This window comes from Akebia trifoliata, chromosome 11, assembly GCF_017979445.1.
Source record: "Akebia trifoliata isolate Shusen 1 chromosome 11, ASM1797944v1, whole genome shotgun sequence".
Classification (NCBI taxonomy): Eukaryota; Viridiplantae; Streptophyta; class Magnoliopsida; order Ranunculales; family Lardizabalaceae; genus Akebia; species Akebia trifoliata.
The window spans coordinates 42,673,749-42,697,486 of NC_141385.1; the positions used below are offsets into that span (position 1 = coordinate 42,673,749).

The 23,738-nt window shown below is 34.4% G+C and overlaps 2 protein-coding genes and 1 non-coding gene across 3 annotated transcripts; 1 reads left to right on the plus strand and 2 right to left on the minus strand.

Annotated features, from left to right (window-relative positions):
- Positions 1-2,541: 2,541 nt before the first annotated feature.
- Positions 2,542-10,166, plus strand: TRM10 (tRNA (guanine(9)-N1)-methyltransferase-like protein). The gene is made up of 3 exons (XM_086417352.1): positions 2,542-3,021; positions 8,167-8,526; positions 9,676-10,166. The coding sequence occupies exons 1-3, from the start codon at positions 2,614-2,616 to the stop codon at positions 9,889-9,891; spliced, it is 984 nt and encodes a 327-aa protein (XP_086273478.1). The 5' UTR covers positions 2,542-2,613; the 3' UTR covers positions 9,892-10,166.
- A 3,187-nt stretch (positions 10,167-13,353) lies between these two features.
- Positions 13,354-13,473, minus strand: LOC147391825 (U6atac minor spliceosomal RNA). The gene has a single exon (XR_015170369.1). It is a non-coding gene; the product is annotated as a U6atac minor spliceosomal RNA (small nuclear RNA).
- Positions 13,474-13,616: 143 nt separating this feature from the next.
- On the minus strand, positions 13,617-16,971 carry LOC147391826 (nuclear transcription factor Y subunit B-6-like). Its single transcript, XM_086417353.1, has 2 exons — positions 16,816-16,971; positions 13,617-14,417 (listed from the first exon to the last, which is right to left on the minus strand). Exons 1-2 carry the CDS (start codon positions 16,865-16,867, stop codon positions 13,846-13,848), a joined length of 624 nt encoding a protein of 207 aa, XP_086273479.1. The 5' UTR covers positions 16,868-16,971; the 3' UTR covers positions 13,617-13,845.
- Between the last annotated feature and the right edge of the window lie 6,767 nt (positions 16,972-23,738).

Genomic DNA, 23,738 nt, shown 5'->3' on the forward strand with positions numbered 1-23,738 from the left:
AAAACCTGGACCGAACACTGACTTGTTTGATCAACCGGGATGCTACAAACCGATCCAACCGGTGGGTCAAACTAATCTGACCCAAAATTGATCAATTGTAAAAGAAAGTGAAACCCTTTCATTACTAACATGGTAAGATTTTGAGCCTTACTAAGGGTCCTTTTGCTCAAATGGATAACCACATCAGAAATCCTACACCATAGCCCTCTAAGTTTCATAAAAAAACCTTAGATCAAAAAAAAAAAAAAAAATTCAAAAAACAATTTATTTTCAACTGGATCCAAGGTTTTGAAAATGGATGACTACTGAACTTCCACATAACTCCCAAACTTAAAAATGAAATTCAACAATAAAAAACAACTTTTTGTTTCAAAACTCATAGAATTTTGTCCTTTACAACCCTGAAGCATCAGATCACGTTTTTTGGATGCCAAGAGATAAGGACAAATGTCCAAGGGCCAAAAACACATTTTCTAAACTTCGTTCCCCTCAGGCTCTCGAACCCCCGCACCCCCAGCTCAAGATAAACCCAAATATAACTCAAGTTGGGGCCATAAACCAACAAATCCATTATTCAATTCTGTCCCAAGTCCCAACCAATGCTATATTTCCTAAATCAATGGCCTGTAACTCTATCAACAATGCACCTTGCAAACTTCTAAAAAAAAAGTGATGCATTCAGTTAATAGAACATGTTTTCATTAAGGTCATAGTTCCTTTTGTGTACATCACAGCCAACAAAAATCCAATAAACACAATGGAAGGGCTGTAAAATACAAATGTCAAATTATGTCAAAGAAGAAACAGATATGAAAGTTGGCAAATATATATTCCAAGCTTCCTCACTTAGCTTTTAATTAAAACAATACAAGAAGACAATCTTGAAAGGTGTCCAATAAGTTAAGATTACTTTGAAGTAAACAAAGGAGAATTGAAAATTAAAATATTCAAACATAAGGACTTACAAAATTTAAAATTCCTACAGACTGTAATATAGAAAGTTAACTCTTGGTTCCAAAAAATTAACATTGAAAAAATGGTGATCCCTTATCAAATGAGTTTTACTGACTCAAGTGGGAGTCATCTCAATTGTCAAATGCAATGTTTTAAAAACCGGACTGTTCATGGACCCGTATGACTAATTGGGTCGGTCCAAAGTGGTTCAACCAGCAAGCAAAACCGTCGGATCCAAAAATAAAATACTAAATCCCAAAAACAGGTAACTTGAACTTCAAAAACATGATCCAATGACACAGGAATAAATTACAAGATATTAAGGATTTAAAAAATAATAATAATTGAAAAGAAAATTTTTCACTGTTGGATTTGGATTTAAAATTGAAATTGAAAATGAAATTTAAGAATTAATGAGTATCCATTTTCAAAGTATGGATCAAGCTAAAAGAGTCTTTTTTATTTTATTTTCTCTCTTTTAAATCTGATCTTGCCATGAACTTTATAGGGCTGTAGTGTTATTTTTTCAGCATGCCAATCAATGTGGGCCAAACAATTAAAATGTTACTAAGTTAAGTTTGATCATTTTCCATTAGTTTATAAAAATATTCATCAAATGGTGGAGGGCTGTGTTAAAAATCACCACAAATTTGGACCGATCCTTCACAAACCCCGTCAAGCACCGGTCTAAAAATCACCACAAATTTCACTCGTCTTTAAATGATACTAAGATGACTTGAATGCGTCAATCTTAGTCTTGGATGAGATTTGAAATCATAGTCAAATTTGGTTTTGGACATCAAGCAAGTTCACCAATGTGAATCGAGACCTTCTTCGACTTTGAGCAATTCCAAATGTTATCTTCAAATGCTATTTTGAAGAGTTTCTTTTGAATTTTATGGGTCTCCAATGCATTATCCATTTTGAGTTAAACTTAAAAAAAGAACATTGAAATATTTATGGATAGCATGGTTTTTAAACTCGTCAAAGACCAAGACATATCGTTCGAGTTAACTCGGTATCAGAGCTGAACGAGACCAACTCACAAAGTATTTTGAGACGACCGCGTATCATGAGATAAGCGAGTTGTTTCGGATGATATTTTCCAATATCTGGGATGATACAAACAAGACAGCACAGAAAATGATTAACTTACAAGTTAAACGGGACGTATCAGATGAGATTTCCAAAATCTCGTCCAAGTTAACCGAGACAAACGAGTTAAAGCCTCAACCCTCTATTCTTTTACTCCCAAAATCGATTTTTTTAATTTTATATCTTTTTGGGTTCATTTTTTAATAGGAATCATTTTTGAATTTTTTTTTTTTTTTCAGATTTTAAATGGTTAAAAACCATTGTCTCAATGTCGAACGAACGAGACGTAACATCCGAGTCAACTCGGTAACAGAGCTGAGATACCGAGTTAAAAAACCATGGGTGGGAGTGCATGCATATCAATATCGAAAATGACTATTGAAGTCTAAAGTTGAATTCTAATTACCGATTTGAGTTTAGACGGCTCAGACGAGTCAACCCGGTGTCGGTTGGATGTGAAACAGGGTTTTGAAACCATGCTTCAAAATCAAAACCCCGACCTTTCCCTCTTCTATCTGCCAAAAACGGCCAAACCAAAAACCAGATCATCTTCTCGCACAGCAAATGGCGGAACCAATCGAAAATGACCAAAACACCCTCGACAATTCCACTAACGACAAACCCATCCCCACTCTATCCAAAAACGCTCAAAAAAGGCTTCTGAAGCAACGGAGATACGAAGCAAAGAAAGCTCAGAAAAAAGCGACCATTAAAGAACAGAAGCAGAGAGAGACAGAGAGAAAGCGTCGAGAATGGGAAGAGAAGCTCGAGGGAGTGTCCGAAGAGGAGAAAACGAAGCTTATAGAGTCTCGAAGAGAGCTCAGAAAGGAGAGAATGGTGAAGAGATCAGATGAGAGAGATAAGAAGAAAGAGAGATTGAAGAGAGCCAAAGAAGAAGGTCAAAAGATCGTTTTAGATCTCGAGTTCTCTGATCTGATGAAGCCCAATGAGATCAACAGTCTCGTTCAACAGGTGGATTTTCTTTGCCCTAATTTTGCTGTTTCATATTTTTTTAAAAAATTAGATTTTTATTATGAAATTACCAAATGCCCCTGGGTTTTCAATTTAATCCTTGGTGTGTAGTCAGTAGGAATTTAAGGAATAGTTTTGTATGTGTGTGCTTTAGGAGGTTGTGGTGATAGATGTACTAATCTATTGGGTTTATTTGGTAAATGTGGGAGCCAATTGTGGATTATGTGTGTATGTGTGTGTTTTTTTTGTTTCAGTTGGATCATGCTTTATATTATAAATTGTTGTAGTAGGAAAAATCATGAACAACGGCTCAGGATTGGGTCATGAAGGGTATGTTGAGATATAGATGTATTTTTTTATTTTTTTTTAATATTATCGATAAAAGCAATTTGTATTCAAAGTAGTTGAGGTGATCAACAAAAATACAAGGAAAACAGCCAAAAGAAAAACCCAGCCCTTACAATTAAAGTGTACAAATCCAAGATCTAGATGTCACAAAGATCAATGGAGGGGAAAAATTTAAATGAAATCATACAATGACTATGAAGTCAAGTGCATTAATATCAATAATTGGATCTAAGAAACCAAATAAATGCACGCTAAGGGAGGAAGAACTATGGACAGTCGAAGGACGGAAATCATTTCACTAATCAAAGAGAAATAAATATTGCAAAGTGCCAAAAATTTTGTATTGAACCAAAAATAAAATGAAACAACTGTTTGAAAGTGGAAATCCGAAAATGCATTGCCAATCAGAATCAATCCCATAATGAATGCTCTCCTATGATACTCTAAATCACTTCAAAACCACTCTTACTGCGCAAAAGCACTTTGTCAAGATCTAATCTTCTTCTACTTTTTAATGTGCTTTACCTGTTGTAAAAATAAGAAGCAAAAGTATAATAAGTTTCAAGAGTTAAAGTCCTACATAAATTCTCTTTTAACATTTACACCTCAAATAAACTTTACACAAGAGATTTTTTTTTTTAATTGAACGAAGTGGGAAGGAGGTGAATAAATAAGCAATATTCAAATAAGTGCAATTGTCCAATGCATCAAATTCATTGGATTGTTGAGCCTTATTCTCTTAACAATCACAAGAAAAAAATAGGGTAGTATATTAGGGAGAATTTGTGAAAGAACGAAGGTTTAGGGGAATTGAACAAAGTGGGAAGGAGGTGAATAAATAATCAACATTCAAATAAGTACAATGGTCCTATGCATCAAATTCATTGGATCATTGAGCCTTATTCTCTCAAAAATCATAAGAAAAAAAAATGGTAGTATACTAGGGAGAATTTGTCAACCCTCTAGAAAGTATTCAAATGATGAATATGTATTGTCCACTGATAGTATACTAGGGAGAATTTGTCAACCCTCTAGAAAGTATTCAAATGATGAATATGTATTGTCCACTGATGGAAGTGAAACTGAGAGCTTCAAAGAAACCCAAGAAGATAAGAACAACAAAGAATCAAGGAAAACAATGCAAGAAGAAATGAAATCTCTACAAAAGAACCATACTTATGACCTAGTACTATTTTGTAATGGGAAAAAGGCACTAACAAGTAAGTGGGTCTTTAAGAAAACGAATGAAGGTTTAGGGGAATGGATAAATTTTAAGGCAAGATTAGTTGTCTAGGGATTTTCCCAAGAGAAGGGTATAGATTTTAATGAAATATTTATTTTTTCAATTGTCAAGTTGTCCTCTATTGAAGTCATATTGGGATTAGTTACTTTGGGCATTGTTGGCCTGTCTTTCTTTTCTTTTTTTCTCTTTTGTACTTCTCGGGGTGGTCATCTCGATTCCCCCCTCTTTTTGCTAATTAATAAAATCTTTACTTAGCAAAAAAAAATATATTGGGATTAGTTTCATCAATGGATTTAGAAATTGAGAAACTTAATTTCAAGATTATTTTCTTTCATGGGGAGTTGAAGGAGAAAATTTACATGGAGTACTTTGATGGGTTCACGGAAAATGAAATGAACATCTAGTTTGTGAGATTAACAAAAGTATATAGCTTGAAATAGGCTTCTAGATCGTGGAATAGAAAATTTGACTCTTTCACGAGGTATCATAAATATCATAAATTGGAGATAGAACATTATGTGTATCTTAAGAAATTGGTAGACATGCTCATTTTTGGTCAAGACACAATTGAAATTGATAGACTAAAAAAGGCATTATATAAGTCTTTTGCTATGAAGGACTTATGACTAGCAAGACAAATTCTCGATATTAGAATATATCATGCAGGAAAGTTCGAAAGCCTTGGTTATGATAATTCACAAAACTATATTGAGCAAGTTCTAAAAGGGCTCAATATAAAAAATGCTAAAGCAGTTGTTACATTGCTTGTATGGTGCTCAAGTATAACTCATAGTTCCTTTACCAAGGAAGAGATGAGAGAAATGGAAAAGATTCCTTGCACCTCAGCTTTAGTGAGTCTAATGTATGTCATGGTATATATTAGCATGGTTTAAAATATCGGAATGTATCGGTTTATACATATCGGTATTGGCCAAGACCGATACGAAACATTAACCTCAAAACATTGAATGTTTTGGGAATGTATCAGGTTTGTATTGGCCGATACTGTATCGATTTTTTCATTAACCAAAACATTCAATTGATACAATATTTTAAACCATGTGTATTAGGCCTGGTATAACATTTGCAGTTGGCATGTTCTTTGCAATCCTAGCAAGGAACATTGGGCTGTTAGTAGATTCTTTGATATCTTACAGGATCAACAAACATATGTTTGTGTTTTGGTGGAGTGGAACCTATGTTAAAAGGTTACAAGAATTCTCGAGGGATTTTTTGCTCACAGAAAAGTCAATCCAGGATTTCACAGAATCTCAGATGACCAATCGCATGAAGCCTAACGAGGGTAGTTTTGTTCATATGATTGGTTGTTTTGGGATTTTGTGAAATCTTGGATTGACTTTTCTGTGAGAAATTTTTTTTCTTAAAATACCTTGCCCCACCATTAAGGCATGAAAGGAAGTGTTGTAGATGAAAATATTTCTCCAAGAATTAGGTTTATAGCAAATGGATTGTGTGACAACATGGGTACAATGTATTTAGGAAAGGAGCAAGCTTTTTATTATAAATCAAAGCTCGTGGATGTTCGATATGATTGGATACAAGACGTGCTTGAATATCAACTTCTAAAGATTGAAATGATTCATATGGATAAAAACCCATTCGATATGATGACCAAAGTTGTGACAAGGGACAAACATGTCATATGGACATACTTCTCAATTATGGACTTTCCAAATTGGGTTTGAGGGGGGATTTATTAGAATCAAACCCCCTTTTTTATGTTTATTTTGGAAATTAGTTTTTTGTTTCTTGTGACGTTGAGAGAGTTGGGCTTAATTGTCGAATGCATTTGATGGACCTATTTGAATGTTGCTTATTTGTTCACCCTTTCTCACTTTGTTTAAAATGTGCCCCTCATCCTTGTTATAATTATAAAATTATGTGTGAGGTATAAGTGCTTACAGAGAATTTGTATGAAACCTCTTGCTTTCTTAAAAAATACTTGTGGTCTTGCTTATTGCTTTTTCAATAAGAAAAATAGATTAAAGTGAAGAAGTAGCTAGGATCTTGTTGGGGTGTTTTTGTGTAGCAAGAGTGGATTCAAAAGGATTGCTTTGTCAGAGTGATTTCGAGTACTGTTGAGAGTTTTCATTATGAGATTGATTCTGACTAATGATGCATTTTCTGATTTCCACTTTGAAGAAATTGTTTTATCTTGTCGGTGATAGGTTTTTATTTTTGTTTAAGTTCGAAAATTCTGGCATCTTGTAATATTTATTTGTCATTTATTAGTGGACTTTTTTCAGCCTCTGGATGCATGTGGTTTTTCCTCATTTTTTGGAGGTTTCCATTTAAATCCTTAGCTTGTTCTTCTTTTGGTTTTTTGGCATCAATTATCCACATATATTATGATTTAAAATTTTCTCCTACATTGAACTTGGGGATATTTCGACAGCAGGGTAGTAGTGTTGGATTTTGAACCATCTCAGTTATTGGTTGACCTTTACTTGCTCCTATTTGAACAATGTAGTATGGTTTGTGCTTGATTTTGTGACTTGGTCATTTCAAAGGTTCAACAAATGGAAGGTCGGTATCAATTCAAGTCATTAGCTTTCTTTGCTGTTATGGGTGAATCTTATTGCTCAGAAAACATTCTTTGGAGAAATTTGCTGAAAGAAGTATTTTCTCTTAAGAATGAAAATTTAGCTTCTTCTTCTTCTCTTCTCTTTGTGTTTTTTTTTTTTTTTTCATTTGGGAAATGATGGAATTCACCATGAAACACTAGGAAGAAAGAAGACGACTTATCAGTGTCGATGTGGTGGATACCACATGCACATGCTTGGTGATGGTGGAAAGTAGGAGATGAGAAGTATAATAGGTTTGTCCATTGAGGGATATGGGGTATGATGGAAAAAAATGAATTAAATTTTTTCAGGCTGCATGAAAATTTTAATGGGGAGTTGGTGGAGGAATTCCCCCTCCAGGGGAAAATTACTTTTCTTAGGAAATCAATTTTAACGAGTAGTGTTTCATGTGGGGTTGTATCTTTTGATAGGTCTTTTGCTGTGTACTCTTTGAGTGGTCACCTTGACTCCCTGTTTAATGAAATTATCTTGATCTTTACCTATTAAAAAAATCCTAAGAAATTACCCAAAAAAAAATGCACATAAAATGTTTTACCCGATAATTTTCTCAGCAGACAAACAGACCTCATTCCCTATTCCCCCTGTTTCATGCTTCTCTCATTTGGTCATGTCTGTAATTGGATTGGTTGTATTGGTTCATCCAACCCAACCAAATCAATTTTTGGGGTGCAAAGTCTTCTTTGTGGACCCATTACATGATGACACAGGCTTGGAGGCCAATGTCTTCTTATTTTCTCATCTTTGCATTAGTATTCTTCTGTATTCATGTACAATATTAGAATCTTTATGAGTTTCCACGAGTTGGGATTCAACATCCATCTCCAACTAACAGACCAATTCTTGTCTTCATTATTGTTATAATCAGTGTACGTGAAATATGACTAACAATTGTAACTTTAAAAAAAAAAAAATTTGAACACGGCATCTAATTGCTGATGTGAGTTGCAGATTATGTATTGTTATGCAGTTAATGGAAGATGTACTTCACCAGCCCATCTCTGGTTGACTGGATGCAGAGGAGAAATAGAGACGCAACTTCAAAGGCTCCCTGGATTTGATAAGTGGTTCATTGAGAAGGAGAACAAGTCATATATTGAAGCCTTGCAAGATCAGAAGGAAAATCTTGTCTATCTTACTGCAGATGCTGAAACTGTGCTGGACGAACTTGATCCAAAGAGTATATACATTATCGGTGGGTTAGTGGATCGAAACCGATGGAAAGGGATAACCATGAAAAAAGCAAATGATCAGGGAATCCAAACTGCAAAGCTCCCTATTGGAAGTTTCTTGAAAATGTCAAGTTCCCAGGTATGGTTGGTCCTAGTACTTCATTTGTCTTCCCTTGTGGAGTCTTAACTGTTTAGGATATTTATGGTTGTTGGAGTCTTCTTATGTAGTCTTTGGTGACTATGACCTAAGCATAATAATCTTTTGTTGCAATATTTTGTACATGATAGTATTTAGCTCAATGTTGAAGGGATAAATAAAATATGGATGGGCTAAGGTGTCCATCTTATTAGATAAGTCCAATTTAGGGTGTGATTATAACCATAGACACCAAGTTCTGTGACTTATTAAAAAGTCGCGATTAAATTATTACTTTTTCCTTCACCGATTTAATTGCAACTTTTTCAAAAAGTCATGAGTTTAACAAATTTCAGGATTAAATCCGAACAAAATCTGAAGGATGACCTAGATGGTAACCATTTTACTGATGAAGCATTAGGTAATGTGGATGAAATTGAATTTGATGGTTTTAACCATTGATTAATCCTAATTTGGATTTGTGATTGTAATTTTCAATATTTTGAACAATAAACCTTGAATTGTATTGTGGACATGTGGTTATTTTTTGTGAATGTATGGATTTTATCAATTTGGGATTTGGTAATTTATTATTATAATTTAATTTGGGATTTGATGATATAATATGAGAAGACCACTTAGCAGGAACAATTACACAGTCCAACCCTAGCTTGATTTCTTCCCAATTTTTTTCTTCGATTATTTCTTGATTTTACCGAATTTTTACCTTACGTATATTCTGTCTAATAGCTTAGTAAATATAGAGAAGGGTCCATCTTTTTAAAAATGGGAAACATTTATGTTCTATAAACATTTTTTGTTTTTGTTGTTGTTGTTGCATGTTGTTGTCCTCGACTTGGAATCTAGTCAACATAATCCATATGAGATGTCACATCATGCCATCAAGAAAGTACATGAGAAATTTGAGAATATCGAAGGAAAAGAAAACCTAAGCAAAGAGAGTGTTATTATACTTCTGAAGAGATCCTGCTAGCATACTCTGCAAAAATATTAATTTGCAGAGTATTCTTTGCAAATGTGCATTCAAGGCAGTTTGTCAGTCATATGCCATATTTCTGTATTAACCAAAATTGTTTCTCTTTATTTTGCAAAATTTTTTTGTCGATGTTTTGATTTGTTTGGGTCATGCAGGTCCTTACTGTGAATCAAGTGGTTGAGATACTACTCAAATTCTTAGAAACAAAGGATTGGAGTACTTCATTCTTTCAGGTGATCCCTCAAAGGAAACGATGTGAAGCTGGAGGAGGAGAAGAAGATCGAGAAGAACTAGAAGAAGATGGTCATGGTGAGAGGAAAAAGAAGTGTATCGAACAACTTTCCCATGATGACGGGAATTCACCAAATTGAGCCCGTGCCTGAGCTGTCTATAGTGAAGCATGTGATCTGGTATCAATGTTTTTTTACCCCTTAATTTAACGTGTGCGCAAAAACATATACCGACTAACATAAAAATCAATTTTATCAATGCAAAGCAGAACCCTGTTTGAAGAGATAATTTGTGTTTTTGTAAGATGGTTGATACATTGAGGTGTTTAATTGGTTTATTGAACTTGAAATCTTGTATGAAAGTGCTTTTTCACCCAAATGGCAGCAATTGAAGACTTATTATTTGCTAGACTTAATATCCTGGATGCATATACCCAGTAAATAATACTGAGACCAGTCTGATTCATACCAAACTGTCCAGCCATTCAGTGAGAACGGTCTGGTGATTGAATTGACCGACAAATATGATCCATTTTTTTGTTGTTGTTGCTTTACAGTCTATTTGAAGTTTTATCGATCGGATCAGTTGTTCGACTCCTTTTTCCTGAAGTTAGGTATTTTTGGTTTTCTCATTGACGCCATTAACCCAAAGGTCCCAACCCAATCAAATCTCTTAGGTTGATAATACATGTACTTCAAAAGCAGAATTTCTTCTTTACCTTCAGTATAGCAAAGAAGTTTCAAGGAGCAGTTGTGTTAGTAATCAAGAAGAAATAATCATCAAAAGTACATTTGTATCTGATGTACACTCTAATTAGGAACTGAAAAATGGGAAAGCAAGAAGAGAGATAAAAAATGGCATACATGTTTTATGGTATGTGCTCAGAAGTGTAAGTACAAGTTCAATGGAATACATTAGAGCTTTTGGTGGAGAACACTCAGGTAGTGTTTGAGGATGCGGGAAGTGTGCTCCCCGACACTTGTGGCATTGAGTGGCACTTCCCAACCTTTAATTATCAATCAGCAAATAGAAGTTGAAGCACTAAAAGCTTCCGCTGGAAGCTAGAAACCATCTTAAACACCCTAGAGATGCTTTTTTGCTTCGTGGGGAGGTAAAACTAGCAACATGGGTTTGCTCCTAGTTGCAAACACCTTTGGGATGCTTTTGGCGAACATGCCACTAGAAGAAGCAAACACCATCGAGTCCTTTTGGCAACCTTCCTGGCAATGAGATCTTACCAATTTTTCCTTAATCTTCTCGTCATTTTCTATTAAGGAACCTTCTAATCTTATCATTTACCATCTCAAATTGATTTAGGTATTTTTCCTACTTGATCTCCTTCTAATTCAACCTATGAACTCTATCATAATTTGAATCCTAAAGATCTTAGTAGAACTTTGGTAAGATTCGGATGGATTCTCTTCCATATGAACATATTTTTTTCTACGCAAAGATGGTCACTCAATCGTATTCAGCCGAGTGCTTTTCTTTTATAATGTGTCACTATAGCTGAGTCATTTTTAAGACTCAGAAGAGTAGATACATGAGGATATCAGTTCAAATCATTTGTCAGTTAATGATAGTGAAACACACGTTTATCCTAATTCGGCTTTCTCATGGTGTAGTGGTCACATGGATACTTCTTACTGACCTCCGTTAATAGTCACAATTATGCATTTAAAGTCGATGTACGTCAACCTATGCATTGTTAGAATTCAATATTATAAAATCGATGAGGATCTTGATTTTAAGTTTTATGTTATCTGTAGTTATTCCTGGTTGATATGACTCAAAATGAGTATTATTTTCCTCACAACACCCCAGCCATTTGACACGTGGCTAAAACTATCAAATAAAGAAAAGAAAAAAAATTCTCTTGCCTACATGGGAAAAAGGAAATTTCCGGACTGCATCACCTTGTGGCATTCAAAAACATGATCTGATGCCACGGGATTGTGGAGGTCGAAATTCTATGAACTTTAAAATATAAAAAAGGTAATTTTTCAACGTTGAATTTTAATTTCAAATTTGGTGCATCTAGCCATCCATTTTCAACACATTGGGATCAAGCGCCATTTTTATTTTATTTTTAAATGAATATGTTGGTGAATCAATTGAATATTCATTACTTGGTGAATCGTCTGTTGGCAAATCCTTTGACGGTGAATCAGTTGAATATTCATTCGTGGGTGCATTGACTGTTGGCAAAACCTTTGTAGTTTAATTGTCCGTTGGAAAAGTATATGTCAACTAATCATTTGTCGGCGTCTATTCTCAGTCACTTCCTTCCTCGCCCACTGCCCATAATCAATGCTCATTAAAAACTCATAATACATTGACCCTTCTCAAGTGAGAGTTCCGTAACTCTAGGAGTTATGGCAGTTGAATGAGTTTTTTCATGAAATCTAGAAGCATGTGGTGTTAGATTGCCAAAGTAGTAACTTAGTGACCAAAGCGTGGAGTGGGTACGAAGGTGGGAGCAAGAGTGCCAAAGTTCAAAAATATCTTAGAATGTAGAGTGCCTCCAGAGCGTTATATAAATTAGAACAAATCAAATATCAAATATATTTTTATATGCTTCATTTGCTTACTTATTACATTGGCACTTACTCTTTATTGCAAAAAATACTTATTTTATAATTTAAAATCAACAAATTTTAAGAAAATAAACATATTTTATTTAATATATTTCATATTAAAAAAAAATACAAACATAGATATACTATCATCCATAGCCATTATATTTTCATGGAGTGGATGTATTATTTTTTACTATTTACATAACCACTATCACCACTGTCTATATGCTATTCCTACCCTAGTTAGTTATAACAACACAATATTGATTAATATTATTATTTATTAATAATTTAATAATCAATATAAGTTTTAATGATTGAAATTTCTTCTACTTTGAAGATTTTAGATTAATTCTATAATTACAATAATATTTTAAAATTTTCCATTGTTAAACTATTAACGTTGTCTTCTAATTAAAATATTCACCAATCTTTATTTGCAATGTTTGTTTTTGAGGACATCCATGATTAATAATTATGTAATAAATAAAAAAGAGTCTGGATCATATGCACCCAAGGTGGAGGATTGAAACCCTCCTCCCACATCCCAATACATGCCCCTTAAGCCATAATTCAAGAAATTAGCATCTAAAATATCTCTTTTTAAAAATTTCCTTGGATTATGACTTACGTGGCGTGTATTTGGGGTGCGGGAGGAGGGCTTCAATCCTCCATCCTGGGTGCAAATAATCCGCACTCATAAAAATAAAAAATACTTGGGACATAGACTAGGTTTCTAAACGTGGAAATCCATGTGGGCCCAATGACCTTTTTTAAGATTTAAAATCTTAAAATTAAATTACCTCGACAAAGGACATGCGGATAGGAGAGAGAATTTTTGAGCAAAAAATACTCCCTGCTATGGAACACGTTTGGTTTTTTTTTTTTTTTTCGACAAAATATTATTTTTCATCAATAAGCCTGTTTTTAATGAGTTAAATAACTTGGTGTTGGCAAGATTTGAATCCAGGCTTCTCGTATCATCAACCAAAGACTTTACCAACTAAGCTAATTGGGACCTGAAAAAAATTTGGGTTATGGATCCACTGTAGTGGGTAGCCTTAACCATGTGTGGTAATAGGTTAGCTCCAAAGTTGTACCTGTCCCTGTCAGGGAGATGCCAACCATCTCTCCTTTCAACACGAACGCACAAGGGCTTAGTGCTAAGCATGAAAGTGGGTTAAAAGGTTTTGAACCTAGGTTGTGGGATCAAGACTCCGCGCCTTACCAACTTAGCTAAGTTTGCACCTCCGACCCAGATATAGAACTGAGATGAACCAAAAATAAGAAAAGGAAAGAAAACAAGAGAGCCCCATATGATCTCTCACCAACTCCATTTTGTTTAAAAACATAGAACCCAAAGTACAGAACAAAGTAAACCCAAATCTGATTACAACATAATCAAAGCACACCACTTCAAAACCAAACCCATCCCTAATACTATAGGCTCATATAGTTCATACCTTAATTGCTACATATTGTATGCAACTAGTATGGGCCGGCTTCAACAATCTGTCATTTATAGTGCGCCGCATAAGGATCAAAGTTAGCCATTGCTGCCTGGCCCGGGTTCACAGTGGACCCATCCCTCAGGTATCCGCCCATCGGTGGTGCCACAAAAAATCCTTGGTGATGATGGGCCACATGAAATGCAGGTGCATAAGCCGCTGCAGCTAATGGGGCCATTTCGGTAGTCCGCTTCACCAATGGGTCCCCCCGGATTGAGCCACGCTCACCCTCAAACTCACGGTAGCGATGCAGGTAAAGGCTGAGGGGTTCAACGTATTCATCGAACCCAAGCTTACCCATTGCCCACAAAACGTCCTCAGCAGTGATAGTCTTGCGCTGCTCACGCTGGCACCGTTCGTTGGCCTCACTAGTGATGAAACTGATGAACTCAGATACACATTCTTGGATTGTTTCCTTGGCATCATCGGAGATCTTGGCATGGGTTGGAAGGATCCTGCGCATGATTCGAATTACGTTGGCGATCGGCATGAAGCGATCCTGTTCACGAACAGTGCAAGCTGAGTCGGAGTTGTCATCACTTGTCGAGCGGTTATTTGATGTCTCTGATTGCATCATCCCTAAGATTAAGATAAATTTTCATAACAAAAGGAAGAAGATTCAAATTGTGAACAATGATGGATCACAAGACAATTTTACCAAAAGTTAAAAAAAAAACATGAAGGAGCAAGAAATCAATCTTGATCAAGTACCCCAGCTTGATTTTTTTTTTTTTTTAATTACCCTTCCTAATTAGCATTCCCCCCTTGATGGAAAAATATTTCCTTAGGAGAAGAAATTTCCACGAAAATTATTTTGCAAATTCTTAACAGTAGGTATCCTTCCATAGGAAAGTTTTCTTAGTCATAATAATGAGATAAAAAGACCTTCTGATATTTGGTAATACAACCTTTATAATGACAAATCACCCCCAAAAAAGCTCTTTTACATGAAGCCTGATCTGAGGGTGTTTTAGTAATTTCATTGAGTACAAGAGAACTAGGTGTTACGTGAGAATCAGGAGCGGGAGCTTCGCATGCAAAGAAATTTCAAACCTTTCTTAAATGTTGGTGCATGCACAAAAAATAAGTAAATAAATTTAGATATAGAACCCTGATTCTTTTAGAATATTTGAGATACCCCCATGTTCTCAAATGCATGACACACCCTTCCCAATAAGCTGTCAATGGATCCAATTTGGTTCCATTCGGTACTAAATTGGTACTGATGATCAAATAAGAAAATATAATAAACCCAGACACGGAGCGAGTCATTGTTTAGTGGGGTTGCGAAAGAATTGGATGAAGTCTGTACTAGTCGAGAAGATCGATCCAAGTCCGATCGGATCTGTCATTTAAAGCTTTGGACGCTATATAGGTTGTTATTGATCTGATTGGGATCAATCCTAATCTAGTCCGATTTGATATAACACATATCATATGCTAAACAAACTATATAATATAAATATATATTTTCATACATGTTATTGGATTGGGACATGGTTGATCGAAAACCAATCCGATAAGTTATCAAATCAAATTCCTATAGGATTGGGTCGTTATCGGAATCCAAATCCTTGATCTGGACCCAGACATACCAGATTGGATTTTGGATCTGATTCAATCCATTAACTGCCCTACCAAACAGTCAAACACAGAGAAAATGACTTAAATGCCCAAAACCTTTGATTTTCTCCCAAAATTACGTCTTCAATGTCTAGGATAAATTTTTCTTCCAAGTTTTAACATCAAGATTCTATTTCCAACAATCTTCAAACGTCATCCATGACTAGGACAGGATTTTGGGAGAAGAAAAATCAGGGGTTTTTGGTAATTAGAGGTTGGAAGTAAGGTGGACTGAAAAAAAAAAAAAAAAACTCGAAGACAACGGGCTTTGAAAGAAAAGTGTAGGATCTTTTTGTTGTCGAGAGGTTAATTAGTTTTAGCTAGTCTCTCAAAGAAGATTTAGGTCAAGGGAGGTATATGTCATCATTCTCAAAACAAAGGGTACATATTGATTTATTTTAAATCAGGTGTATTATGATCCACGTAAGCCCTAAAAGCAAAGACTCCTTTCTGGCCCCCACACTGGGTTTAGTTTCTCATAGGTGTGAAGAAAAAGACAAAAAAATATGGTTATTAAGCACCACGTGTCCATTAGAACTCAAATAAGTCCAATAACAAGTAGACTGCTTTTCTTTTCCGCATACGAAGCTTGACCAGAGTCAAATTCCAGAGACTATAGACTATATAGATGATATATCGATGTCTACAAGAAAGGATTCTCATACGGAGATCCATCGAATGGTCTATAAAAGAGTGAAACTCTATATCGTCTATTTCTTCTGGAAAATATTTATAAAAAATAAAAATAAAAATAAAAACTCTTTGCATGTGTGCCACGTGTAAATATATTGTGATCATAGAAATCTAACCAACACAACCAAGACATTAAAATAAGATACAATAAATAAAAACAAATAAGTAAATAAACTAAATATTGGATTGATCTGATACATTGTACTTAGCAGATTAGTTCAGATTCAGAAAGCTATCTCTAATATAAACATAGAGAAAGAAAACAAGAGAGCATAAGAGAAACCCTAAGAAGCTAAAACAGAAGAAAAACCTCAGATTTTTAAATTAAAATGGAGCTTAAAAGTAATGGAGTGATTTGTAGACGAGACAGAGAGAAATAAAAAGGATTTGCATGCAAGAGAAAACAAGTAAAAAAAAAACTGCCCAAGTCCAGCAAATCGAATCAACGATCTTCGTTAAAACGAAATCGAAGAGATGATGATTCAGCTTAAAATGGTGCTTACATGCAAGAAATCAAAAGATGAGATATGGTAAAACCCTAATCATAGAGAGGGATTTGGATCTAAAAAGAAAAAAAGAACGTAAGAAAGATCTAGGGTTAACGATTTCATATATATAAATTATCCTCTTTACTTTTAAAAAAAAAAATCAATAAAAATACCAGAGCTTGATTTAGGGAGCCTCTGGTAGCCATGGAAGCCTCCACGTTCCATCGCTCTCTTTCTCTCTCTCTCTCTCTCTCTCTCTCGCTCGCTCGCTCTGCGTCTCTCTCTCTCTCTCTCGAAAGTTGGTGCGTTACTAGTAAGGCCAGTGGCTGCATTTATAGAGATGAAAAGTGTGATCCACGTGGTGAGAGGCGTTGTAAACGAGGAACCTTGAATAGCCGGTAGTAAAACCCTTCAGGGTTGGACGAGAGGCTGCTTTACCGGCAATTGTAGGTGGTGGGATCGCAAAGTTTGTTTTTCAAATTCTGGGTGTGGGTGTGGGTGTGGGTGAGGGAAAACGCTAGAGGTGGCAATGGGTCGGGTCTACCATAAACCAATATTGATAGGAAAATGTTGGAAAGACACAAACGGAGACACAAAAGTGAAAAAAAAAATGATGTGGTGGCACGCACATAATCGTAGATGCTTTTTAATCGTATCTCACAAAAAAGCATTTACGATTATGTGCGTGCCACCACATCATTTTTGTCACCTTTGTGTCACCCCAGCACGACTCATATTTGATCATGGCAATTAAGTATGACAAAACATACATAATCAAAAATGCATCACAACCAATTAAAGAAATTAGAAAACACTATAAAAATGGCGTGTTTTTAGGGTGGAAGGTTAACGACAATTCTTCAAAACCGTAGGTAATTCCCAATAAACAATGACATTTGTTGTTAAATCACCAATAATCCCTCTATCAATATTTTTTAAATTTATTAACTATCTAAAATGAAACTAACGACGGTTTGTAAGTGTCGATAATACCAATGGAACAACGACATTTTTTGTAACACAACCGTTAATTCTCTCAATCCATTTTTAAATGTATTAAATATATAAAATAGACTTGACGTCGGTTTGCTTGAACGTGGATAATACCTACGAAAAGTGGCATTTTCTCATTTAACACCGATTAGTGAAGAACCTATTATACTCTGCAGAATGTAGAAGCTTATTTGAGGCTATTAAAGCATTTGAGCTGAAGGACATTAATCTGGTTATTGAGATCGACTTGGGGCTAGTTGTCAAAGGTCTTTAAGGTGGGGGAGCCTTGGAGCATTGGGGGTGAAGATTAGAAGCTTGCTGGCTGGATCTAGGTGGACGGTTCAACACATTTGGCGCGAAGGAAATTCAGTGGCAGATCAATTAGGAAACTTGTCCATGTTTCCATTCCGAAGATTCTCCCCCATTGCATGTTAAAAAATGTTTTGTGGGGGATTATCTAGTAAAGCTAGCTACTTTTTTCTGAATCTTTCTTGCCTACTCGAAGCTACAACATCCCACAGATCCTATTTGAAGGAAAGTTTGTTTCCTTTTTAACAAAATTTAGAATGAGACCCACGTCATTGTAAATGATTAAATACTTATAATATCATTATTTTTTTAATCAAATACCCATTATATTATATCCTCTCCATGTTTTCTGAGATAATAGATGTCGAGAGATGATATAACAAGTATTAATTTATAGAACTAATGGTATTAGAGGCCTGTGATCTTCTTAAAAGATATGAGTCTCACTCAAAGGTTTGTTGAGTAATAAAAACGTAATAAAGTAAAAAAAAAAAAAAAAATTGTAAAAAAAAATTGAGAATTTCTATTGGCACACCAACTTTTACTTAAAATATACCAATCATTTTTAAATTCATAAGTTGCTTGCATGCCTTATAAGTAAAAGTTGGTCTGCTATAGAAATTCTCTAAAAATGTGAGAAATAGGTCTGTGCTGTAAATCTCTATAAAAAATATATATAGAAAAGTGGTATTTTCATAGTAAAATTTTAATTACATTTTAGAGTTTAATAGCCCTCCATTTTCAACACCTTGGATCAAGCAAAAAAAATGTTTTTTTAGTTATTGAATGTAAGTTTTTCCATGAAATATAGAAGGCAGTAGTGTTGGATTGCCAATTTGATGATGTAAGATTTGAAATATATTTGAGGTATGTACTAATAAAATGACTCAAACATCCTAGTCTTCAACCTGCAGCCAAAAAATCCTTGATTTTTCTCAAACCTCTCAATCAAATTGTTTTTACTTTTCCTTTCACTTTAACGTTATACTTACTTGAACCTTCAAACTTCAAGAACAAGATATATTTGATGATTCAAGAGGTGAAATAGATGTCGAAAATTTGGGTAGAAAAATAAAGTGTTTTCTACCAGGTGTTAAAGTGAGGTTAAAAATGATAAATTAAATAGTATAAAAATAATTTATTATAAAAGTTGAAGATGTTAAATTTTTAGGAGAAAAAAATCATGGATATTTTGTAAGAGGTCGAAGATGAGGACATCTTATTCATTCAATTTGGGTTATGTACTAATAAAATGACTCAAATGCCCTTGTCTCAACCTACAACCAACATATCCTCGAGTTTTCTCAAACCTCTTGATTAATTTGTTTTATCTTTTATCTTTGACCTTAACATTGTATTTACTTTAACCTTCAAACTTCAAGAATAATATATATTGGATGTTTCAAGAAGTGAAATAGATACTAAAATTCTGGGTGGAAAAATAAAGTGTTTTCCACAAGGTGTTAAAGTGAGATTGAAAATGATGAATTAAATAGTATAAAAATAATTTACTATAGAAGTTGAAGATGATAAATTTTTAAGAGAAAAAATCAAGGATTGTTTTTTAGAGGTCAAAGATGAGGACAGTACTAATAAAATGACTTAAACACCCTTGTCTTCAACCTACAACCAAAAAATCCTCATTTTCTCAAACCTCTTGATTAATTTGTTTTATCTTTTTCTTTGACCTTCACATTGTATTTACTTTAACCTTCAAACTTCAAGAATAATATAAGGAGTGAAATAGAGGATGAAATGATGAAATTTTGGGTAGAAAATAAAGTGTTTTCTACAAGGTGTTAAAGTGAGGTTGAAAATGATGAATTGAATAGAATAAAAATAATTTATCATAAGATCAAGACGATAAATTTTTAGGAGAAAAATCAAGGCTTTTTTTTATTAGAGGTTGAAGATGAGGACATTTTTATCATTTAATTTCATTAGTCCATAAAAGAAGATCAAGGTCTAACGAGGAAATATCATCAGTTTAATTTGAAAACATGGGCATATGTCCCAAATATATTCACTAAAATGTGAGTGTTGTATAAATCACCCTTTTTTTCTTATAGTTCACAAATCAGCTTACATTAATTGTAAAAGGACTATCACTACACAAAAAGTGACTAGAGATCAACAAATATATAGAGATACAAAATAAATTTATTGCACATCTATTACAGATTAACATTGATTTGTCAACTCCTAAAATATTGGTATTCCTGAAATAAAGGAAGAGCAGATCCTTATCCTTTAGGATTGACGTCAACTGAATATTTTCTATTAAGACTGAGATATGGAAAACCAATGATCCTAGGATAGGATTCTGTAGTTGATTCTGCAAGTGTGCTATTATGCCCCCTCAAGTTGATAAGGGGAAGATCAACAGTCAACTTGTTCCGAAGAAGATGAAGTCTAGATGATGATAAGCCCTTAGTGAACACATCGACCAAGTTGTCAACAGTAGAAATGTAACGAACATTCAAAAGATGTTTGAGAACTCTTTCTCAAACAAAGTGATAATCAACTTCCATGTGTTTAGTTCTTGCATGAAAGACCGGATTTGCAGCAAGAGAGATAGCCCCTACATTATCACATCAAACGAGATGATGGGCTAATGAATAAACATGTACATCCTTAAGAAGAGATTGGACCCAAGATAATTCAACAGCGGTGCGTGCAACAACTTTGTATTCAGACTCAGTGGAGGAATGTGAAATAATAGGTTGCTTTTTGGCACTCCATGAGATGATATTAGAACCAAAGAATAAGTAATAACTGGTTGTAGAGCATCGATCACCTGGGCTACCTGCCCAATCTGCGTCACAAAAGGCTTGAAGAGATAATGGAGAAGTCCCTAGCATAAAAGTAATACCAGAGTCAAGAGTCCCCTTGAAATAATGAAGAATTTGTTTCACGGCTTGCCAATGAGAACTCGTAGGAGAATGCAAGAATTGGCAAACTTGGTTGACAAAGAAGGCAAGATCTGATGTGTTAAAGTGAGATATTGAAGACTCCCGATAATGCTTCGATATTTGGAACCGTCTGATAACAGAATACCATCATATTTGGACAATTTTTGACCAATAAGCACTTGAGATTTAATGGGTTTAGCACCATCCATACAAGAGCGATGAAGAATATCAATAACATATTTGTGTTGGCAAAGAAACAAGGAATTAGATGATCTAGAAACTTCTATACCCAAGAAGTAAGGGAGATCACCAAAATCTTTTATAGCAAAAGTAGTCTTCATTTGAGAAATAAGATGGGCAATTATCTTTGTACAACTTCCTGTAATGGTCATATATATCATTTACGTATATCAAAAGAATGGTAATGTTGTCATCAAATTTGTGTATAAACAGAGAAGTATTAGTAGAAGAACCCCCAAAATGAAGTTCTTCAAGAAATCGAGTTAGGTGCATAAACCAAGCACGTGGTGCTTGTTTGAGCCCATATATGGCCTTATGAAGTCAACAAACATAATTAGGATGTTGAAAATCCACAAAACCCTGTGGCTGAGTTATCTAAACTTTCTCATTTAATGCACTATGCAAAAATGCATTTGAAACATCAAGTTGCTTGAGAGGCCAATTAAAGTGGACAGCTACAGATAAACCAACCATGTTATAGTAGGCTTAACTACATGAATAAAGGTTTCGGTGTAATCAATACCAGGTTGTTGGTGATAACCTTGTGCAACCAATATTGTCTTATAGCGGTCAACAGTACCATCTGATTTTTACTTTATCTTGTAAACCCAACAACATTTTGTTTAGACATGAGTGGAACTTAAGACCAAGTACCCATTTTGATAAGCGCATCAATCTCTTGAGCAACCACCTTTGATGCTTGGGTATAATTAGAAGGTTCAACAGGTAGAGAATAGGCAATGAGGGCAAGAGGATAACAAGTATTAAAGCAACAAACATTTGATACGTTTCTTGATCCATCTTCATTAATAGAACTCTACATGTGGATGTCTTTTCTTCCGTCACTATATCTCCTCCTACCAAGGATCATTCATCTCTTTTCCAAATGTCGAATATCTCTCATCTTATTAGCATAAAACTTGATCAAAACAACTATCTTTTGTGAAAATCACAATTTTGCCGATTTTGAAGAGCAATGATCTTGTCGGCTTTATTGATAACACAACATCGTGTCCTCCCAAGTTTACCTTGACAACTATAGATAGAGGATTGCAACCTCATCAAGTCAATGATGCTTACTTTGCTTGGCAAAATCAAGATCAATTTCTTCTAAGCTGGATCAATGCCACGCTGACAGAAAGTATTCTAGCCCAAGTTGTCAAGTTATGTAACTCACGAAATGTGTAGGTCGCTCTTGAGACCATGTTTTTATCTCAATCACAAACTCTGATACCATAAAAGGACTCTATCACTACACACAAAGTGATTAGAAAAACAATAAATATATAAACATACAAAACAAATTTGTTGCAGATCTGGTACAGATTTACATTGATTTGTCAACTCCTAAAATATTGGTATTCCTAAAATAAAGGAGGAGTAGATCCTTATCTTTTAGAATTGACGTCAGCTGAAGATTTTCTATTAAGACTGAGATTTGGAGAACCAATGATCCTAGGATAGGATTCTGTAGTTGATTCTGCATGTGTGCTATTAAATTGTACTCCCCATTCTTTTCAAAGAAAAATCAAAGCCCTAAAGTAACCAAACAAGTGAAATCCTAATGATAAAGAGGTTATTAAAACTTGGGTTCTAATATGTACAAGGCCTGGTGTAGGTCTTAGTCAATTCAGGTTTGAAAGGGGTTTATAGACTGCCAAAAGGGACGGCCCATCTATTTAGGTTTGGTCCCTTCGACAACTTTAATACAAATTGATACATATGGATCAAATTATGTCGTTGTAGGATTATAGTTCATATGTTTATGCATGATTTTCATGTCGTTAGCACTTGTTTACTTGTGTTTAAGAAAATATGAGAGTAATTTTAGAGAACTCATTGTGATTCAACAAGTGATAATAATAGGAATTTATATATTATTTATGAGATTACATCTACATCGAACTCAAAGAAATACATAATAACCTATTTCTTGCAAATTAAAGTTTGCATGGACTCACTTCACGGTGAACGTATAACTTGTGTTAGTTAGAAATGTGACGAGGGGTGGCAATCTCAACATGACTCGAAAACCACACGAAGTTGGTGGGTTTGGACCAGGCCTAATTGAGTTTGGGTCATAATAGTGTCAACCCATCTAACATTATTATTAAATGGGTCAGATCTAGGTTCTAGGGGTGAACCTGGTTAGCCCGTTTTTACACATTTAGTTATTATGTCATTAAATAATTTTAAATATAACAACTATTATTTAAGAATTTTTTTAAACCGCTCATTTTTTTTCTAGAATTTCCTAGAAGTTTTTCATTATACAATTTTTTATTTTTTTCAAATTTTATAAAATATAAAGGGTATTTTAAGATATTTTTAAAATAATAAATGATTAAGCTTTAGTTTGGGAAAATAATTTTCTTACTAATTTCTTTATTTATATTTATAATTTTTTACTTTATTTTTTCATTAAAATCTAGAGGTGTGTAGTGTTTGAATCTTAATATGGGCAAAATGACCCACATGAAGATTTAAGATCTGACTTAGTAAAGCTAGCATATCTCATGTGATAATGAAATACACTTTGTTTAACCAATAATAATAATAATACTATTGAAAATACTTACCTTACTAAATAAGGAAAATTTTCTGACCACATCACCTTATGACATCCAAAAACATGATTTGAT

Coding starts and splice junctions, on each gene's coding strand:
- TRM10 (XM_086417352.1), top strand. CDS start 2,614: ATGGCGGAACCAATCGAAAATGACCAAAACACCCTCGACAATTCCACT. Junction 3,022..8,166: donor TCAACAGTCTCGTTCAACAG/GTGGATTTTCTT, acceptor TGTGAGTTGCAG/ATTATGTATTGTTATGCAGT. Junction 8,527..9,675: donor TGAAAATGTCAAGTTCCCAG/GTATGGTTGGTC, acceptor TGGGTCATGCAG/GTCCTTACTGTGAATCAAGT.
- LOC147391826 (XM_086417353.1), bottom strand. CDS start 16,867: ATGGAACGTGGAGGCTTCCATGGCTACCAGAGGCTCCCTAAATCAAGC. Junction 14,418..16,815: donor GCTCCCTAAATCAAGCTCTG/GTATTTTTATTG, acceptor TCTTAATCTTAG/GGATGATGCAATCAGAGACA.